This window comes from Neovison vison, chromosome 7, assembly GCF_020171115.1.
Source record: "Neovison vison isolate M4711 chromosome 7, ASM_NN_V1, whole genome shotgun sequence".
NCBI classification, from domain to species: domain Eukaryota; kingdom Metazoa; phylum Chordata; class Mammalia; order Carnivora; family Mustelidae; genus Neogale; species Neogale vison.
Window position 1 is genome coordinate 161,520,998 of NC_058097.1, and position 21,744 is coordinate 161,542,741.

At 34.9% G+C, this 21,744-nt stretch overlaps 1 protein-coding gene across 4 annotated transcripts in view; it reads left to right on the forward strand.

Annotated features, from left to right (window-relative positions):
- Window positions 1-18,355, forward strand: part of FAR1 (fatty acyl-CoA reductase 1) — a 69,541-nt gene extending 51,186 nt beyond the window's left edge. For 3 of the 4 annotated variants that reach the window (XM_044258879.1, XM_044258876.1, XM_044258878.1), the window contains exons 6-12: window positions 515-559; window positions 697-815; window positions 1,939-2,006; window positions 3,536-3,707; window positions 8,894-9,023; window positions 13,538-13,665; window positions 15,215-18,355. In XM_044258879.1, coding sequence (XP_044114814.1) covers window positions 515-559; window positions 697-815; window positions 1,939-2,006; window positions 3,536-3,707; window positions 8,894-9,023; window positions 13,538-13,665; window positions 15,215-15,377 — 825 coding nt within the window. In that variant the 3' untranslated portion in view covers window positions 15,378-18,355. Of the gene's footprint in view, window positions 1-514; window positions 560-696; window positions 816-1,938; window positions 2,007-3,535; window positions 3,708-4,019; window positions 4,192-8,893; window positions 9,024-13,537; window positions 13,666-15,214 lie in introns of all 4 variants that reach the window. The other variant, XM_044258877.1, reaches the window with a different exon arrangement.
- The last annotated feature ends 3,389 nt before the right edge of the window (window positions 18,356-21,744 follow it).

The window sequence follows — 21,744 nt, forward strand, 5'->3', positions numbered from 1 at the left end:
TGGTGAATCCCTGGAATAAGAGAAAATAGATATAAACTAAGAGATGAATTGATGTACAAAACACCTAGGTCTCTGTAATGATAGTAAGTAAGAGCATCTCTTTTGTTGTTTTGACAGTATTGTCTTTTCCTCGTTTTATTCAGTAATTTTGAGGAGGATTTCCCATTTCCGCCTAATCTCAGGATGCTGCTTCAGTAAATAGAACAAAATCAAAGTTGAGTAATTGTAATTTAGCTAAAATGTTTGACAGATATAAACTCCTTTTTATTGAATTCTCTTTGTAGTGAGTTAATGGAAGAGTAGATAACCCTTTGAAAATGACTTAATTTCACCATTTGCAGTATCAGGAGAACATTGCTTCTGTTATAGAAGGAGAGGAATACTCTGATCTGAATGCTGTCTTTTTTAGTTTTTAGAAGACAACTAAGTATATACATGGGGTTATATATTTCAAATAATAAATCTCTAGTTTATAGTATTTCTAAGCTCCCCCTATTTTTAATTTTTGTATTAGGGATGGATTGATAACTTTAATGGACCAAGTGGTCTCTTTATTGCGGTAAGTAAAACTTAAGACTTACTTAACATTCTGCATATTTTTCTGTTTTCTGTGTGCGTGCGTGCGTGTGTGTGTGTGTGTGTGTGTATGCTCTCTGGCGTATAAATCTTAAGGTGTTGTTTTTAATTTCAACAAAGGCAGGGAAAGGAATTCTTCGAACAATGCGTGCCTCCAACAATGCCCTTGCAGATCTTGTTCCTGTAGATGTAGTTGTCAACACGAGTCTTGCGGCAGCCTGGTATTCCGGAGTTAATAGGTATATGAGGTGACAATGTCGCTTGTTAAATACATAGTAACTGGAGTTAATGGCTAATGTTATTAGTCCCTCAGTACTGATAATTTCCATATCAGTAGGTACAGGTATTATCACTTCCAGTTGCAGGAATGGATTTAATCACAGGTAGTATTATAGCAAGTAGTCCCATCAGTTGTCATTAAGAATTAACATTAATTTCCATAAACTATCTTTAGGATAGACAAGTTCATTTGGGATTAAGAATGAGAAAAACCCAAAACCCTGCTACCCCCCAGTGCTTTTATAATCCAAAGTAAAACTTAGTACAGTCATATAAAAACCTGAAATTCTCAGAGAATGGCTTACATATATCAAACATGGCATACTAGAGCAACTTTAAAGATTTATCTATTTATTTGTTTGAGAGACAGAGAGCCCACAAGCAGGGAGGAGGGGCGGGTGGGGGAAGCAGACCCCCCCATTGAGCAGTGAGCCTGATATGGGGCTTGATCCCAGGACCCTGGGATCATGACGTGAGCTGAAGGTAGACAGGTAGCTGACTGAGCCACCCATTTGCCCCACTAGAGCAAATTTAAGTAACTCAGGTCTCTTTTTAAAAGGGAGTAGTGTCATTTACAGGTAACTCTTAAATTTTAAGCTTTTCAACAACATTTTTTTCTCTAGTCCATAAACTGCCCTTATTTTTTAAATCAGAATTTTATATCCTAAAAAAGGAGGGATATGATCATATGAGTATATTGTTTCTGGTAAAAGGGAACTCAGTCTGTAAGTTTTAAACTAAAACCTCTGGGAATGAGAAGGAGATAGGAAGAGCTAAGGTTGTTTGTCATTTTTGTTTTCCTTACATTTAAAAACAGATACTGCTGCTATTATAAGGAAGAAAAATATGAGAAGAGAAAAATACTGAATTACTTTATAATAATTTTTTTGGTGGGGGGAAGGGTGGTTGTAAATAGTCCTTCAGACCACAAAGATTAATTGTTTAAGGATGGTTTTTGAAATAATCAATGTAGAAAAGGTACCCATTATCCTTATTTCTTCCTACTTGAATATTGTATAAGATTCAGATTGGGTAAGTTTGGCCTCTTTTTATGTTTCATTGCTTTGATCTTTGTCTTTGCAGACCAAGAAACATCATGGTGTATAATTGCACAACAGGCAGCACTAATCCTTTCCACTGGGGTGAAGTTGGTATGATTTTACCTGTGTTTTTGAATGTTAGAGTAAATCTTTATTTAAAATATTTGCTGAGTTTTCATGTTAGAATATGCCCACAAAGCATTAAAAAGCCACTGAGTTACCAATTTATTTTTATTTTAATTGCCATGTTAGAGTATCTATACCTATACTGCTTTGTGGTTCTTAGCAGTGTTCCATAAATTAAAAAATATCCTGCAGTATATTCCCTCCTTGGCCCACCCTTTTCTGACTGTTACTATTTTCTTGCTGCCATCTGCAGCATCCCTCACAGACAAATGCCCATGGCAAGGAAACAGTGGTTTTTTCCGTCCCTCGTGGGTACTTTCAGTCCTGATGTTGTCTATCCATAGGCAGTATCACTTCTAGCTCTTAAGAGTTGTTTTATCACAGGAGCCAACTAGCTCCTAGCTACCTATGTAGCCAGCTACCCCAAGAGTATTAAATTAAGGAGTCAGCAAGTAGGATATGATTTGCCAGAGTATTCTCTATTACATTTACTAATTTATTGAAATTCACAAATTAGCAGGAATATGGGTGTGTGCTATATTGCCTGTTCTAAAGTAGGCTTAATAGAACATAAAGCCTACTGAAATTGAATAATTTTTAAGTTGTTTATGTTTTCAAACTTTAAAGTAAGAAGTATTGATGCCATTGATTTAGTAAAAGTCTTATTTTACCTCTCATTGGACAATTTTTGTTGCCCTTACAAAACAGTTTTGATTTTAAAGTAAATATGTCATTTGTCCTGGGGTTTTTCTGTGCCATTTTTATTTCAGTTTAAAGATTGGCCCTTACAAGAAAACCATCCAATTTAGGGTGATTTAAATTTTTTGATAGTTATTTAAATAGTATTTTTCTAAGGATTTTGAAACACTGAAATGAGTTAGGTTTTTGTAATCTCCCATTGTGTTGTAAAGTTTAGTAAAAATCAAGTTGAGCATTATTTTTAAGTGAATTTCTCAATATATGTTTTCATTGAAGTATTAACATAGCTAATAGGTTTGATTTTGTTGATATTGTATTATCTAAATAAATTACAGCAGAAATTAATTTTGGGTTGTTTTAAGCTTGTTGATGTATGTTAATTTGAGCGTTGTGCAGCTTAATTATTTATAAGCAAAGGATGATGATTTTCCTTTTCTTTTTTAAGTAAGTATACAGTAATAAGAATCTGGAAAGAGGAACAGAAAGAAAGAAGCTATCGTGAGAGGTGAATTATAGAAAGTGACATTGTAAAATGACATCGGTAAAACATTAAAAGGATTTTTAAGAGTGAATTGTAGCAAAAATTCATTTATCTAATTAAAATTCTTAGTGACAGTTCTAAAAACCACTCGAGTTCAGCAGTCTAATACCCATATTCTCTTAGCAACTATTGAGAGTAGAAAAGTTTGTTTTTTAATTGAGCGAACTCTGACATCTTTGGTAAAATATTTTGCTTTGTAAAAACATGATTTTTTTTTTTCAAAACTTCATTACATGGTTATTATCAAAGCTGTTACACAACTTTTCTTCCTCAGAATACCATGTAATTTCCACTTTCAAGAGGAATCCTCTCGAACAGGCCTTCAGACGGCCCAATGTAAATCTAACCTCCAATCACCTTTTATATCATTACTGGATTGCTGTAAGCCATAAGGCCCCAGCATTCCTGTATGATATCTACCTCAGGATGACTGGAAGAAGCCCAAGGTAATGGTGACTAGCTCGGTCTTATCTGTTCCTCTGACTGTTAAACAACCCATGCTTACACTAAAATGCATATTCATTAACTCTGTATTTGTTTATGCTTATGATAAGGCTTAATGGCCTTTTGTGAATGAGAAGACTCTTGAAATTAAGACTTTGTCAGAAAAGCAAAGGTAGTGTTGTCACTTACTCTGATTTATTTTGAAGTTCGGATGATAAATTATTGTCGTGTGCTGAATTCTAGGTCTGACTTTAGGTATATTTTCTGAATAACAAATAACATTCAAAATGCTCTGACGCTTATTTTTCCTACAGGATATTATCTAAATCATTTCTTCAAGATGAATCCTTTAAACCAAGTGTTCAGGCGCCCCAATATTAAGTTGTATTCCAACAACTTATTACTTCATTATTGGAAGGGTGTCAGACATACAGTACCTGCATTATTGCTCGATCTTGCACTCAGGTTGACAGGTCAGAAACCGTGGTAAGAAGAATAGCAGTAAATACACCTATGTATTGGTAAGGTGGTAGAAGCTTGCTGGAGAGACAAAGAAGTCCGCTAGCATGAGCTTTACCTTTAGAATTACTAACCTGATTAATCACAATCACAATCAGGATGCTAGGACATTTCTTAGAAATTGAGGATATTTGGGGAGGCTAATTGTGGATCTCATTCTTATTGGGCAGTTGATCCTCCAAAATCCCGTATTAGAGGAAATGTCCAGCATCAAGGTTGTCATTGTTATTATAAGCTGAAATTGAGCCCCTCTCCCCCCCCCCTTAAAAACTTAGAGGTGAGTCTATAGGGGATTGAGGGTAAAATGTTTGCTATGAGTGGATTGTGCAGTTATATGTGGAAAAACATAGAATGCTTCTAGAAAATTAATAGTCTGAAATATCTCAGCTGCCCATTCAGCTTATAATACAGTAATTACATTTTTGACTAATTTTCCAGGTTGAGAATGTCATAGTTTAAAACAAAAGTTAACAAATGGGAAGCTTTCCATTTTCTTATGGTTGTTATATAGCCTTTCTTTCTTCTTTTCTTTCTTATTGAAACGCCACAAACTTAAAGTCCTCCTACTGTCTTTACCAGAATTATAGTGCAATGTACCATAAATATATTTACTTTTTTTAACTACATTGGCATTACAGTGGAACCTTTGATTGGAGAGTTCAGAATTTGAGTATTAATGTATAAAGAAGATGCTGATTCCAGAACTTCCATCAACTGTTCAAAAAATAAAAGTGAGGTATCTGCCAGTTATAGTGTATCAGGATCTGAATTTCTTACAGGGATTTTCTGTGGATTCAGTTGTCCATTATGTTCCTAACCCAATGTGTTAAATACTGAAACACGTGAGAGGTGTCAAATTGAACAACTTTAGTTTAGGTAAAGAAATACTTAATGGAAAAAAGATCCAAAGTTTATCAAAATTAGTTTCAAGTTTTTTTGGAGTGATCTGCAAAATGGAGTATTTATGATGGGCAGCATCTTCCATGCTAAAAAGCAAATGTAAATTTGTGAGTTGATGGCATTACATGCTTTCCTGATACTAATAAGGTTGTTACATATTAGAGCTGAAAAGTCAAAACTAGGTCAAAAAAGAAAAAGAGAATAAACAATATCACAAAGCCTTATATAGAAAAGAGGGCTTAATAAACTTAAAACAATGAACAAATAGCCAAAGCTTATTGAATAATTTATAGTAGGTGTTGCTATATAACAAATTATCTCCAACTTAGTGGCTCTTAGAAAAGCGGAAGTTACTTTATTATTTTTTTTCAGTTTATTGTTTCTCTCAGGATCAGGACTTCAGGAGGGAATCAGCTAGGTGGTTTTGGCTTGGGGTCTTTGTTGTCATGGAGCTGAAAGGGGGGCATGCAGTGGAAACACCTTGTGTCGCTGTCTCTTCAGAAGTGTCAGGCTCTCCTCCTGTAGTCTCTTTTCAAGGTCTAGTGGTAGCCTTTGGGGAAATGAACTACTTACCCAGTGACTGAAGGCTTCAAGGAGAGGTCTTATAGCAGGCAAGTGGAAGCTGTGTGCATCTCCTGACCTATCCATAGAAACCATGCAGCACTATTGCCACCTCATTCTTTGAGTCACATGCAAGTCACACAAGTCCTCCAAAATTCAAGGAAAGGGAATGTAGAGAATGTTCAAGACCATGTAAAGTTAGTTGAAAGGTATTGTTGGAGCCATTTTGGAAAGTGCAATTGGCTCTAGTCAGCCTTCTGGCCACAACAATTCTTACTCCTCCCCCATGGAAAATACACTTACTCTTTCCCCCAACCAGGACCTTTCTGGCACCTGCTTGAAGCCAATTAGGTCAATTGAATCTGGCGCAATTATAGTTGAGGCTTTTTTTTTTAAGATTCCATTTATTCATTTGACAGAGAGAGATCACAAGTAGGCAGAGAGGCAGGCAGAGAGAGAGAGGAGGAAGCAGGCTCCCCGCTGAGCAGAGAGCCCGATGCGGGACTCGATCCCAGGACCCTGAGATCATGACCCGAGCCGAAGGCAGCGGCCTAACCCACTGAGCCACCCAGGCGCCCCTATAGTTGAGGCTTTTTAGGAGTGGTTTTGCAAGTGTAGGCAACAAGAGCCAGAAAGGTTTTTTATTTAGGCAGTTTTATTAATGTTAATTACAAAGTCTTATCATTTATATTCTTTAATTTGTTCAGATATTTACTGAACAAGGTACTGGGCTTTATATCTTATATTGGGGCCTTAATATAATGCCTCCTTTTACATTAAAGTAATGTTAATTGTGTCATTCGTGGTGTCCACTTTATACATTTACATTCTGTGTGTCAGCTAGATAAAAATCCAACTTCCTCTGTTTCTTGACATAATGATAAAAAGTGCCACTCAAACATGTGTCATAAGGAATCCTGGGTAACAGTCACTGGGGACTAGGATGTATGCTATTATTACAAGTGGAGGCAGTGTAAATTATTCACTCTTACTCTTGGAGTGCAGTAGATAGTTCATCACTCTTAAAAATGACATTAGAAAAATGGTTCCATAGTCCAGTTATTTAGCCTCATTCTTTCTAGCTTAACTTCTGTGAATCTGATATTTTTTATCTTTCTGGTTGTTAGTGGAGGACAGTTTTGGCCTCCATCAAGGAACATTTGAAAGTATTTGGGGATGTTTTTAGTTACTACAACTGGGGGAGGTTATGCTGCTAGCTAGCATCTAATGGATAGAGCCGGGGTGCTGAACATCTTACAAGTAGAAGATAGCACCCACTCGCCCTGCCACCACAAAGAAGTATTTGGCTCAGAATGTCTGTAGTGTTGAGGTTGAGAATCCTGGGCCAGATCTTGCCCTACTCTAAAGGATTGTGATGATTTTTTTGCAGGTTCCCATAATAAAGAATAAATACATACTCAGAACATACATGGTCATGTGGTCTCAGGGGGGATCTGCTCATAGGGCATTTGAACGAAAGAGTGATTATGCAAAATTTAAAGTTTTTTTAATCTCCATAATATTCAATCTGGTACTTTTATAGCTTGATAAATATTCTGTGAAGGTCACCTGGATGTGGCTTTTCAGATTTCCTTTTTCCCCTGCAAGTTTTTATATTTTTGAATGCCTGAATCAGTGATTGGTTGCAGGGTAATTCTGTTACTTGAGTGAATCTGAAGATAAGATTCTGAAGATAGATGAGAATTGTCAGTGAAAAAGAAATTAGGAAGAGGAACTTGTTAAGATGTATGTTGGATAATGATGTTAAGTGAATACATGTATGTTGTAATTCAAGTGTACTATACTGGTTGTAATAGTAGATATTGATTTAATTACAGACCTGTTATATCTTTTTTGTTTTTGTAATTGGAAGAAAATGGTCTAATCTATTTTCTAAAAGGAGCATGTCTTGGTTCCCCCCGCCCCCATCTGCTTTCTATGTGTCTGAACTATTCCTGTCCAAATACAGCTTCAGTGCTCCGTAATTCTTCTCATGTTTGACAGAAGTTTTATTTTGAGATTATTTTCTTGCATGAACCACAGTTTTTCTTTGCATAGTCCATGTTGCCTCATTTTCTTGTAGTATTCTGGATTCAGGATTTCTTTCTAAACGTATTGAATGTGTCCTCAGAATTGTTGAGCTAATGTTACTGCTTTGACTTTTCCCCATTTCTGATGTTCTAATTTTCTCCCATTTTCCTCATTTCTAAAACCCCTGATTGGGGAACTTTCTAAACTGTGTAAATGCTAATCCTTATTATGGAAATACATAAATAGAATTCTTTTAAACTATTTTTCCACAAATTATTTTTCTGTTTATCAGAGGCCAGGAATTTTGGGTGTGTGTTTTGTTTCAGAAAGTTCTTTCTTCCCTTTTCCTACTTATCATAGGTAATTTTTATATATAGATATTACTACTCTGGTTAGTGTTATGATATCAATGACTTACAGTGAGCCATGACATTATAAAATGATAGATTTAAAAATTAAGGCCCCTTGTCCTTTTTAAAAAAGAACAAATAACAAATACCAAACTTTCTTATTTCTATAAGGATGGATGATGGGGGTCTGGGGAGTTAATTGAATATCTTGAATATCTATCTCAGAAAGTTTCAAGCGGGAGTCATTGATTTCACAGCACATTCAGACAACCAAGAGTGGTACCTTTCTGTGTTAAAGAGAAAATTACTTTAAAAGATATATGTGGAGAGAGTTGATTAAATGGCAAACAAATATTTCTGTATACTTTGCCTCCATGATGCTAAAGAGTTGAGATTGTAATGTAACACCATATGTTATGAATTCACAGGAAATCTTAGTAATTGTAGCTGAACTAAAATGTGACTGAAAAACAAAGAGCAAGGGAATACCAATTGAATCCATTTATTTGCTTAGGATTATAGTAGAAAATTTGGCCTCAAAGTATTGTATTTCCTTTGAAAATTAATTTCATATATCAATAGAACTTTCCTTAGGCCGCATTAAATTCATTTGCTGCTGCTAAAAATTTTTTTCCATATTGGATTTATAAAATGTTCTTTAAAGATACAGAAATATTCTTACTCTCTGGTAGTTTGGTATGCTTACTGAATTACGTATTATAATTTTACTGTTTCTATCTCAGTATAGAAACTGGTACGCTGGGTGGTGGTGAGATTTTTCCTAATCTATGCAAATTATGAATCTGCCCATTTTTCTTACAATGCAGGATGATGAAAACAATAACTCGTCTTCATAAAGCTATGGTGTTTCTTGAATATTTCACAAGTAATTCTTGGGTTTGGAATACTGACAATGTCAATATGTTGATGAATCAACTAAACCCTGAAGATAAAAAGGCAAGTGTTTTCTGTTTCATATTAGAAAATATGTAGTATACTAATTGGAGAACCATTAGCAACCTGAGAAATAATTGGATATTTTCCACAATCAGTATGCAACAAGAAAGACATTTGACCTATTTATAGTGTCTCATTAAATCTTCAGTTGTAATTGGTGGTGGTAAAATAAAATTGCTCGATCTTAAAATTTATAGTGTAAGTATTCACGAGTGACGTTGATTCTTTTTTGCCCTTTAGTCAAATTCATAGAAAACTTGGACTTTATGCATTTTTCCTTCACTCTGTTTTCTTCAAATTTCAAGGGAAAAAAGTCATCTCCAAAATTGTTTACTCATATATTCTTACATCTCTTACCACTCCTCGTTTTGTCCTCTGTTAGTTTGAGACTTAAACTCTTCATGTATGTGTTTTTTTGAGGTTGCCTTGGATTTTTTAACATGCATACCTAACAAAGTCTAATTAAAGTTCTATGGCAGTCCTTTAGCTGTGCCTAAGCCATCCCACTGAATTTTTGATTTCAGGTAATTTCATTTTTAGAGGTTTGGTGTATCTTTCAAATCTTATATTTCTTAAATAATCTTTAGAATTTTTTTGACACATGGTAGACATAATTGATTTAAATTCTATTTCTGATAATCCACACTCCTAAACGCTGTGCAGCTTAGCATTAGCCACTTCATCTGCCCTTTAAGCTAGGTCTCACTCATGGCACCTTGTTTCTTGTTTCTTACTGTTTAACTATAAATTAACATTCTTTGAGGATTTCTGTGGGAATATTTTGGAGCCTGTGTTGAAATTGCAGTTTACCAAAAAGGATTTGCCCTTGCTTCTGCCAGAAGCCTAGGGACTGTTCATGTTAACTAGCCAGGTGACATTAACAGGTCCGGACCCCTTTGAAATATCTGATGAAGTTTTTAGCACAACTCAGGTGAATATGGGCCTTCAGTAGGCTGGTTCATGATTGCAGTTTCTCAAAGGAGATTTTGTTTTTTACTTTCCCAGTTGCAACTTCTTTCTAGTTCTGCTTCTTTCCTTAAAAATGTTAATGTTTAAAAAAAAAATGTTAATGTTTTATTTAATATATCCAAAATAGTATCATGCAATTTATTTATTTATTTATTAGATTTTATTTATTTATTTGACAGAGAGACATCACAAGTAGGCAGAGAGGCAGACAGAGAGACGGGGAAGCAGGCTTCCTCACTGAGCAGAGAGCCCGATGTGGGACTTGATCCCAGGATCCTGAGATCATGACCTGAGTCGAAGGCAGCTGCTTAACCCATTGAGCCACCCAGGTGCCTGTATCATGTAATTTAAACAAAAACTTAAAAATTACTTAAAATTTAAAGAACTATTTAAAGGATATTATACTTTCAATTTTTTTATATTGAGCCTTTGAAACCCAGTGTGCATTTTACACTCTCCGGCACATCTCAGTTCAGACCACTTTTAAGTTCCCAGAGATGTGTGTGGCTTGTGGTGGCTACCATATTAGATAATGAAGATTTAGTCTCATTGTACTGGTCGTGCATGACAAAGGCATCAAGAGTGCAGTTTTTCTGTCCCCGTCTGTGTGTGGTGGGTTTACTTTTTTTCCCTGCCTTTGCTCTGAGGCTACAGCTTTGGGATTTTTATCTTTTTGCAGAAGTATTCCATAAGACTCCTTAACTTACTGGGCCATAGGCTTTATAAGCCAGTCTTCCTCCTTGCTTACAGCCTTCAAAGCAGAAGGTGTAAGGTATCAGGGTCCCGCAGATAATCTCAGGTTAGAAGATTTGTGGCTTCTACTGATCCTTATTTTCTCCCTTCCCATCTTCCCTCCCCCTATCCCAGTGCACAACACATGCTTCCCAGTGGATTTTCAGAGAGTGAGCACCCAGGTGAAGAAATAGAACATTATTATCCCCAGAAGATCCCCTCGTGACCCCTCACAATCACTTTCTCCCAAAAGTAACAACTATCTTGAATTCTAACACTAAATGGTAGTTATATGCATTGTTGGCTTTGGGCAAATGTTATCATACAGTATTTTTTCTTTGTTTGTGGCTATTAGGAATAATTCTTTGAACCATGTGCACATATTTGTTACAGGATATATTCTAGAAATAGAATAGTAGCTAAGTCGAAGCGTATTTGTATGCTCAATGTAGCTGATAATGCTAAAACAGTTTTCCAAAGTAGTTGCACCAATTTACATTTTAAGTGGCAATTTATGAGAGTTCCTGTTAATATATATCCTCTGAACAGTTGGCCTTTTCATCTTAGTTTTTAATTTTAGCCACTTTGGTGGGTGTATAGTGGTATCTTAAAGTAATGTTAATATGCACTTCATATTACATAAAAAGTTTTGTGTAGGAATGGCAAAAGTTATCAATAATCCTGCTGAAAATGGTCTAGAGATGAACAGTTCACAGCAAATAAATGCAAATGATTCTTAACCATTCAAAAATATACTCATCCTCACTTATAAAAATGGAAATGTAAATTGAAACTAGACTGAGATATTTACTACTTAACAGTTTGCAAAAATGCAGGCCTTGCCAACAATACTTCTGGAAAAGCTCTGGCCAGTGGGAGCTCTCATACATTGTTGGTACAAAGGTATATCTTTCTCTCACCTTGTATTTTCAACTTTTCTGCATCCTTATCTTTTAGATATTAGATATTTCTCTTATAAGCAGAATAGAGGTTTATTTTCATTCTGACAATTTTGGACCCTTACTTGGAAAAATTAATCCATAATGTAATTTCTGATAATATTTGATTTAAATCTAACTCTTAGTGCTTTCTATTTGTCTTATTTAAGTTCTTTCTTTTTTCTTTCTTTGAGGTTATTTTTTACAGTTTTCTATTTTCCCATCTGTATCAGTTACATAGACGTATATTAGTTGTATTGGTGGATTACTCTAGAGATTACAGCAGCCTTCCTTACTTTATCAAGGACTAATATGATACTGGTACTACTGCCCTTTTATGGATAGTGCAGAGACCAGTACGTATTTTAATTCTGCATGTGCGTTACAGGTCTCACAATCATTATTCTTACTGCAGTCTGTGCAATAAGTATTCTCATAGATTGATCAGCATCATTGCTCTTCATTTCTTCTTCCATCTATAGACTTCAATCTGGAATCATATGCATTCTGCATAAAGTATACCCTTTAGTGTACTTTCTCTGGTGTGAGTCATCTGCTGATGTCACATGGTCTCAGTTTTTATTCTTCTGGAAACATCTTTATTTGTCAAAGATATTTATACTGGTATAGAATTGTATGGTAACAGTTTTCTTCGAGTCCTGGAAGACATCCTCTCCGGCTTTTGCCTTCCATTGCTTCTTTTGAGAAGTCATCTTTGATTTTCAACAGTTGCTCTCATGTGCTCAGATACATGTGTGTATGTGGTGTGTGTGTGTTTTGAGTCTTTGGCTTATGTATCATTGTTTTGGGGAAATTTCCGACTGTTGTCTTCTTGGATAGTACTTCTGTTCCACTCTTTTCCACTTTTCCTGTGGGGATCCAATTACACATATATAATGACTTCTCATAATATCTGAAGTCAAGTCTCCATTTTAGTGCAATGTTACTTTAATGGTTTATTTATGGTAGCTTTTTTCGGTCTACAACTTGATATTTTCAGATAAGTGATGGTAAATACTGAATAATCTGCTTATTAATCCAAAAAAAGTAATCTGATTCTGTATGGAGAAGCACTGAGTAGTACACAGCCCTCTTATTAGGTCATGAAGTAGCATTTTTGTAAAGTTTTCTTTTCTAGATTTGTTCATCCTTTTTATTAAATGGATGTTACCTAAACTCCTAAGACAGTTTTCACAATATACTCTTTCTCTTGATGTCATCACTGTTCTATAGGAAAAGTAGTCTGAGTGGTATGCAGGGTGTTAAAGAAGAGTTACTGTAGATAAAAGAAACTGGAAATAAATGTATTAATACATGTGTAAAATGGTGGGTAAAACAGACTATTTGGACAATGGAATTTTACCTTTTTTTTTTTAATTGTACAGGTTTCTTTCTTCTTACACTTTATATACTTCTCTTTAAATGCTAACATGAGTTTTTAGATTAACTTCTGAAATGTTTCTGTGTTTAGTGGAAGGTATAAAATAGGGATAAGAATTTCTTTGTGAATAGCAGTAAGATTTTAAAAGTTAATATAAACATTTTGTAATCTTGTCATAGTCAATTAGCTTTTGAAAAAGTATGAATTTGGGACACCTGAATGGCTCAGTTGGTTACGCTCCTGACCACTGATTTCAGCCCAGATCATGATCTCATGTGTCCTGAGATCAAGCCTCGTGTCAGGGCTCTGTGCTCAGCGGGGAATCCACTTGGGTTCTCTCTCTTGCTCGCTCTCTCTGTCCCTCTCTATATGCCTCTCTCTAAAATAAATAAGTCTTTAAAAAAATTTTTTTTAATGTGAATTTTTGACTAGTTATGAAAAAATTATTCAAGAAACTAACCAATAGGGTTTTTTTTGTTTGTTTGTTTCTGTAGACCTTTAATATTGATGTACGGCAGTTACATTGGGCAGAATATATAGAGAACTATTGCATGGGAACTAAAAAATATGTACTAAATGAAGAAATGTCTGGCCTCCCTGCAGCTAGAAAACATCTGAACAAGTAAGTTTTTTTTACATCAGCTTGATTTCAGCTTGTCTTTCTTATGAAACATTACAAAAAAATTTTTTTTTGTAAGCTGGTATATTGAATGAAAGATACTGCTGGTGTAATATATTGCATTTAGGAAAAGTGCTTACCTTTGGACTGAAACTAATTTAGCTCATGATTGTTGAAACTTACTGTCAATTTATACTGTTCCTAAGCACTAATTTCAGGTGAAATTTAGTTTTGAAAACCAGTATAATCTTTCCTTATATTGCTACTGAAGAAGTAAATGTATTAGGAGAAAATAAAGATGTATTTTAAACTAGAGGTAATTTAAAAAAATAAGCTAGAGGTAATTTGTTTGAAGGGGTTTTCGTTGGTTTGTTTTGGATTTTTTTTTTCCCTAGTCAAATACATCTTTGGAAGGGAAAAAGAGATAAAATAATACATCATTCAGAATAGAATTTTTCTTTATTTATAAAACCAGAGTTGTAATTATTCCTTTAGTCTCATTATAAACATAATATATACTTACTGTTCTAAAACTTGAGACGACACAGGAAAAATCATTGCTGTCCCATAATTCAGAGATGCAGTTAATTTCAATAGTAACCTCTTTTCATTTGTAGTGTTTTTGTAATACAATTTTTATAATAGTTTTTAAGACCCTCAAATCATTCTTCCTTTACCACCAACTTGTATGAGGCTCTGCAGGGCAATTCGTTGTGTGGCTGAGGAAAGTGAAGCTTAGGAAAGTTGTGTTTGCCTGGGTCATTTGTGGTAGGTGGCAGAGGAAACTGGAATACTAATCTTAGACTCTTAATTCAAAGGTCTTGTTTTTTATATCCATGTCCTATATTTATAGTCCTATCTTGGAATGCCTACTGAAGTTAATGGAATTTATGTAGCATTGTTACATACCTGAATGTTTGTATTCTTTTCTAACACCATTAAAATTATAAAAAAGTGTTTTGAAACATGAGCACAGTAACATTAAGATTACTCTTTGAGAATGGGAAGTTTCTCCTGTGTAGACTAGTGCCATGGTTCATTCATGGATGAGGATTTGTCCAGTTGGCTTTTGATCATGTGACTGTCACCTACCTATAACTAAAGAAGTTCACTTGTCTGACAACTTGGAAGTTGTTAAAGATGTTTAAAATGTCTGTTTTATCTAGAAGCTGATGTATATAATGAGCAAATCTTTTTAGATTAGATGGAAAGCTCCAGAAGTACAAGGGGCATATCTGTTTTACCTACAATATACTTAGTACTGGTCACATAGAAAGATGCCCAGATATACTTGTTGAATGAATAATTTGCATCCCAGGTATACTGTTAACAAAAAACCTTTGTGTTATGCATTGTTACTAGAGGTACTGCATTTGATGGACTACATGGTCAGGTCTGACTTTTGCTAACTTTCTAACTTAAGGGCTTCTAATTAATTTTTAGATAGGTTTCAGATTAATAATGGATTTGAAAAAGCATCGAGTAATCTGCCATCCAACAATATTTTATTCTAGAAAACATTGTCTGATATGTCTCTTGATTTGCTTTCCAGGTTGAGGAATATACGGTATGGTTTCAATACTATCCTTGTGATCCTGATTTGGCGCATTTTTATTGCAAGATCACAAATGGCAAGAAACATCTGGTACTTTGTGGTTAGTCTGTGTTACAAGTTTCTGTCATACTTCCGAGCATCCAGCACTATGAGATACTGAAGACAAGAATTTAGCATTAGAACATCTATGCATATGGTGGTCTGAATGCACAAAATGTAAAATGTACTTAAGTCATCTCACCTTTTGTCAAGACATTAAACCATCTTAGATCAGAGTGTGGAGTAAAGTATGGTACATTTTATGTAACATTTTAATGTTTATGCTTATAAAAATGTAGTGAACACACTGTGGTCATGCCAGCTCAAATCTACAATAGCCACCAAAACCATGACTTTAACATTTTGGTCCCTGGGGACAAGGGGTAGGGTGAGGGTAGGAGTGGGGAAACAGGAGCACTGACCAGTATAACTGTGCAATTCTGGAACATATTAATTAAAATATGCCTTAACATTTAGTGACTTTCTAACTCAAATATATAGTGCAGTGGAAAGCATTTATTTGGACAGGAATACTTAGGTAAGTTGGTAGATACTTCATTCTTCAGTGTTTGATTTTTTTCTTCAGTTAAAATAGGTTTTAGTTTTGTTAAAACTGTAGCCAAAACTATTTTCACATCATCGTGTAAGTTATTGAGTGGTCTCCAATATGAAAGACATGTTCTCATTTTCCTTTTTCTGATTAGTGGTCTGATGCATATCATTTTTGTATAAGCAATCAGTTGCTTCCATAATCAGAAGGCTATAATTATTCTAAAGACCCTATTGGATCTAAACAGGTTTGAGAATCCGTATCAATATATGCTATGTATTTTTGAAGGAAAATGAGAATAGATTCATTAAGACTATTACTATCAAAAAGAATAGGAATACATTTTTCTTGTCCGTATTATGACCAAATAAAAATTAGTCCTATAAGGTTTTGTTCATGTTTTGAAGTTGGAGGATTTCTCAAGACTTTGGCAAAGTGGGGTGCAGGTGGGGAGGGATTCATCATATTTGTGCTCTCTTCCCCTTACACATTTTATTAACAGGACTTCTAAAAGGCTAAGTACAGTCTTTCCAATGAAAACTGAAAGTGCTTTATTATGGAAGAATGTATTTGCAGGTAGTCATAATATTAAGAGAATGTTCTCACATGTGTGTAAACACATAATAAACTTTTGACCTTGAGAGCAGAATTCCTTCAAGAAAAATAGTGCATAAAATAACATGTATAAAATTAAATAAAGGACTTTATTTACATACCACATAAAGTAGCAAACTGTTGAATGAGTTTCAAGATACCATTTATTTTTTCTGCATGTAGTTTTAGCTTTAGAAAGAAATGCATTATAGAAACAAGTAATAGCAAGAAAATTAATGTATATTTTAATGATAATTATTCCCTTTAAAGCTTAATAGTAGTTAACTCTCCTTACTGTTTTAACAGACATTAGGTTTAACAGATTGATCAGCATAACTGTTCTAATTTAGCTGATCAAGTTGTACTATATTTAAATCATCAACAGTATATCTTAAATGTGTTTAATGAGGTCAGTTCACAATACAAAAAGTTACATAGAACTTTACACCTTAATTTTCTCTGTCAATTTAAATGCAATGTGTAAGAAGTTTATTTTGTTATTGCGAAAAAAACTAAATGTAAAGGAAACCACCTTCTTCCATGCAGGTGGCTAATCTTGAAAAGGAAAAATGCTTCCATGTTGAAGCCAGATTTTCTGTAGTAAAACTTTTAAACATTATTTTTAAAGAAATATGTATATAAATATATAAATATTCTTTGAAATGATACTAAGTCTCTGGTCCAGGACCATACCTTGCATAAGGTGTGAGAGATCTTGACAGTGTCTGAAAATGGAGTAAATGATGATGCCTTTAATTTAAAGTGGCCCACTAATTAACTCTAGATGCTCTATACATTGAGTACTCCATCACTCCAAATACATTTCCATAATATGTTGAAAACATGCTAATAACGTTTGTATGATGTGAATACTTCTGCCAAATACACTTAGAATCAGATGAATTGTCTTTGTATCTTGCAGAAGAATCAGGTACAATTTTGACAGGCATGTGAAGTACAGACGGTGGGGGGTATGTCTTCTGACCTATGTCATTGTTCTTGTAATCCAACATAAAGAAATGCTAGCTGGGACGGGTGCTGAGGCCACTGCATTAATGTTGTGTGTTTGTTTAGAATTCCATTGTCAGAAGAAACTAATGAATAAATTAATAAATTAATATGACATTTTAGAACTTAGTTCTAAAATTAGTATGAAGAGTATATAGGTTGTTAATCCCTACCAACTAGACTTTAAGCTTAACTCAAAGATTTTGGAAATCATTTTTGTTTGTGTCATTTGCTAGACATGGTTTTTAGTTACGTTTGATTATATTTTCTACATGAACTCAATTTTTAACACAATAACCTAATTAAATTTAATATTTAATTCATTTGATAAAGCTTTATTGTAAAACATTTGGTGTTTTCCCCACTATTCACTCTTGAGTCTCTGCATTTGTCAATTGTGGCATCATTTGTGGCTATATTGCAGTTTGACTTGGCAACATTAATATATTTTAAAATTCAACAAAGCAGCATGGCAATACATTCTTTGACTTAAGAATGGTATAAACATGGTATAAAAATGGTAATAAAGCTTGGAAGCAGGGAGGAAAAAAATCTTATTTCTCCCCTTTTTGTGTGTGTGTCTATAGGAGCTGGTTCAGGGTTTTTTGCTTTTTGTTTTAAATGTAAATTGATAATCTTTTATAAGAAGTAAATAGAAGCATTATTGGGTGCCTTGTTTGTAAACCAAAAAGTAATAAATGAATCCCTATATTTCCATTATAGTATTTATTGTATTTTTACAATAATTATCCTGAAAACTATACTGAAAATATTACCTGTCAGATAATTTGGTTAGAATTATAGGAAGCAGGCCTCATGTATCCTACTTACCTTTTTTTAGGTACTCTCATTATCTCTTGTATTCTAATGTTACTTAGTTGAGTCTCTTAGAAGCATTTTAGGGGAAGCAGACAGGATGAATATCTTTCATTAAAGTATTATTTTTATGTATTGTCTGGAATGAGGTGGTTTTTCTGTTTTCTAAAAACAGTACCAGGAGACTGCCAGGATCTCATTTAGGTGCCAGCTACTGTCCTCCACGTTGAATGATACCATTTTAATTTATAGGTACATTTGTAGCAGTTTATCTATTGAGTAAGGATAGGGGAATCACTCATTAGTAATAGAGATTAACTATAAAAAAGAAGGTATTGGGCTCATTCAGGTGAGTGTAAATGGCCTTCCAAGAATGCTTTCCAGGCTGCTTCTAAGCCCTAACTTGAAACAATTAGCACTAATTTGCTGTACTTTGAGAAAAACTCTCTGAAATTTTGCATGGGAAACTAGAGACTGGAAGGTATGCTGCATAACTTGATATAGAAGTAAGTTAATTAAACTTATAGTCTCTGTGATAAAAGAAATAAAACTATTTTCTTATTGAATTAATGTTTTTATCTTGAAGCATTTTCTAGTCATAGAATGAGTTTATCTTTCTTTTTTTCTTTTGGTGGTACGCTCTTCCATTTCTGTTACTCTTAAGATTCCTAAGCTAATTGTCTTTGTCAATTGAGCATAGTTGTGCATAATTGTGAAATAATTTCTTTGATTTTTCTTTATTAAAGAAAAGTTTGAGTAACATTAAGTTTGACGTGCTCCTTTTGCAAGTTGATGGCTCTAAAATACATTTATGTAGAAAAACTTAAAGTGATAAGTGTGAGTTCAGTATCTTTACTGTGGGCCTGAACTCAGGGGAATAAGGCTATACCTGGCTTTCTCTTTTTCTTTATCTTCTTTTTTGGTAGGGGGGGCAGTCACAAATCATAGACACTAACTATGATTTTATACAAGAAGAGAGGCAGTGGAGTGGAGATTTTTCTAGTTATTCTCTTTGAAATGTTTACCTTAATATTCTCAACTAGACATAACTTCATTTTCATGCTCCAGTTTAATGGAGTTGAATTAGGCACAGAATTCCATTATTTTCTGCTGGTTGTACAGAAAACCTAATACACTCTCGCTCTCTGTCTCGTGTGAATCTGTGGAGAACCCTTGAGATTCTCAAGGAATAACTAGAAAGGAATAACTAGGAAGTATTAGGTTGAGCCATATAAAAATGTTAATATTTGATCATCTTAGACCTGTAAGGTATAAAACTTTAATGGGACTCATTCTAGTATTACAGCTCCTTTTTTTTTCTTTTTTTTTTAAACAAACATCTGAACCTAAATAAATAGTTGAATGTGGTCCTATTTAAAATAATCATCCTAGGAGATTGTATATTTCATCAGTAGTCAAGTTTTTAACATTAAACACCTTTCTGCTTTGTGTTGTATCTTTCACAGGTTCTTGTCATTTCTCCCAACTTGAGTCTTGATTTCTTTAAAGGAAAACCAGCCTTGCACCTTCCATGTTGTAGAAATAACACCAGTGAACGAACGTTTGTTGAGCACTTGCTGTGTCAGGCAATACTCATATATGCGCACATTTATGCCTTTCAGCAATGCTTTGAGGAGGGTTTCTCTATCACCTTTATAGGGGTTTTATAGATGAAAAAAGCATATGATGGTAATAATTTACCCATGTTACACTGGTAGTCACTGAGCCAAGGCTTGAACTCAGGTAGTTTTGCTCCAAAGCCCCACTACACAGTGCCCACCACACTATACTTTCACTGTAGGAACACAGATGTTTCTGGACTATTCAGATAAGTTGTCTGACATGCGCTTGTACTAAGTGTCTTTACTTGCTTTCTTATTTTGGAACCCAGCAGTTATCAGAATATTCAGAACTTATTATATGTTCATACTGTGTTTTATATTGCAATTATCTATTTATCTGTTCATATCACTTACCATAGTGCAAGCTCCTCAGTGGTCTAGACCTGCGTATAACACACTACCTACCTTTTAGGATTTTGTGATTTAACATAGGAAAGTAAACAGAGTTTTCATATAACATATGAAGAAAGAGAAGGATGAAATCCTAAAAGCACTGCTTAGTATTTCAGGGAAGAGCTCATTTAAACATGACATTGAAGTTGTGGTTATAAGTCTGATTGGGAGGGGGTGCGTTCCAGGTATAGAAAAGAGATTTGTAAACCCTGGGAAGTGTGGAGCAGTGAGGAAATATTTTGATGCTATCGGGATAAGATGGTAAAGGAATAATGAGGCAGTTGGAGGTCAACTGAGGGCCTTCAGCATGGTTAGAATCAGCTATATAGGCTGTGAAATACCTCTGGTCTAAAATAAACAGTTTCCCTGGCCGAAGCATAAACAGTTCCTATTAACTATCAATAGACTTTGGACTTGAACTGACCCATTATATTTCTTTTCTAAATGAAATCAGTTTGAGAGAGAGAAAAAAAAGAGTCTACTCATACAGTGTTACTAAGTATTTTTGAGAATACAAACCACAACAGAATTGATACAACTGGTCTCTGGTTTTCAGTTATTTGAGTTATCCAGTTGGGATACCTAGATGCAGATGCTGCATCTCCTGGGACCTCAAATAGAAATGCAGCATTCTGAACCCATCCTATACTCAATCAGAAATGGGTGGGACCAGCAATCTGATTGGACAAGCCCCGCCTCCCCAAGTGGTTGGTTGGTGGCGACTGCTGGAGGTGGAGAAGCTCTGGGCTCTACAGTCTGTCTTTGTGAGTAATCAACGTGGTCCATGCACAGTGCTGTCCTAGGATCCAGGACAAGGCCTGGAAATTGCCACTTGGAACTGAAAATCAGTATATAAAACACCAACAGAACACATAATAGATGGAAAAGGGTCTGGCCTGGCAAGAATAATGCCGAAATTTTTGAGAAGTCGGTTTTGTGTGGTGGAGTTATGGTTGGTCTCGCTTTTTGTCCCTATTCTCTCATAGTTTTGAAGTTTTCTGCAGTGAGTCTGAGGGGTTTTTTGTTTTTTAACCAAAGTTTTTATTTTATTTATTTATTTATTTATTTTCAAAAAGATTTTATTTATTTATTTGACGAGAGAGATCACAGTAGGCAGAGAGGCAGGCAGAGAGAGGGGAAGGGAAGCAGGCCCCCTGCTGAGCAGAGAGCCCGATGCGGGGCTCGATCCCAGGACTCCGAGATCATGACCTGAGCCGAAGGCAGCGGCTTAACCCACTGAGCCACCCAGGCGCCCCTAAGTTTTTATTTTAAATTGACTTGACAGGGGCGCCTGAGTGGCTCAGTGGGTTAAGCCACTGCCTTCGGCTCAGGTCATGATCTCAGGGTCCTGGGATCGAGTCCCGCATCGGGCTCTCTGCTCAGCAGGGAGCCTGCTTCCCTCTCTCTCTCTGCCTGCCTCTCCATCTACTTGTGATTTCTCTCTGTCAAATAAATAAATAAAATCTTAAAAAAAAAAAAAGAATTAAAAAAAAAATAAAGTGACT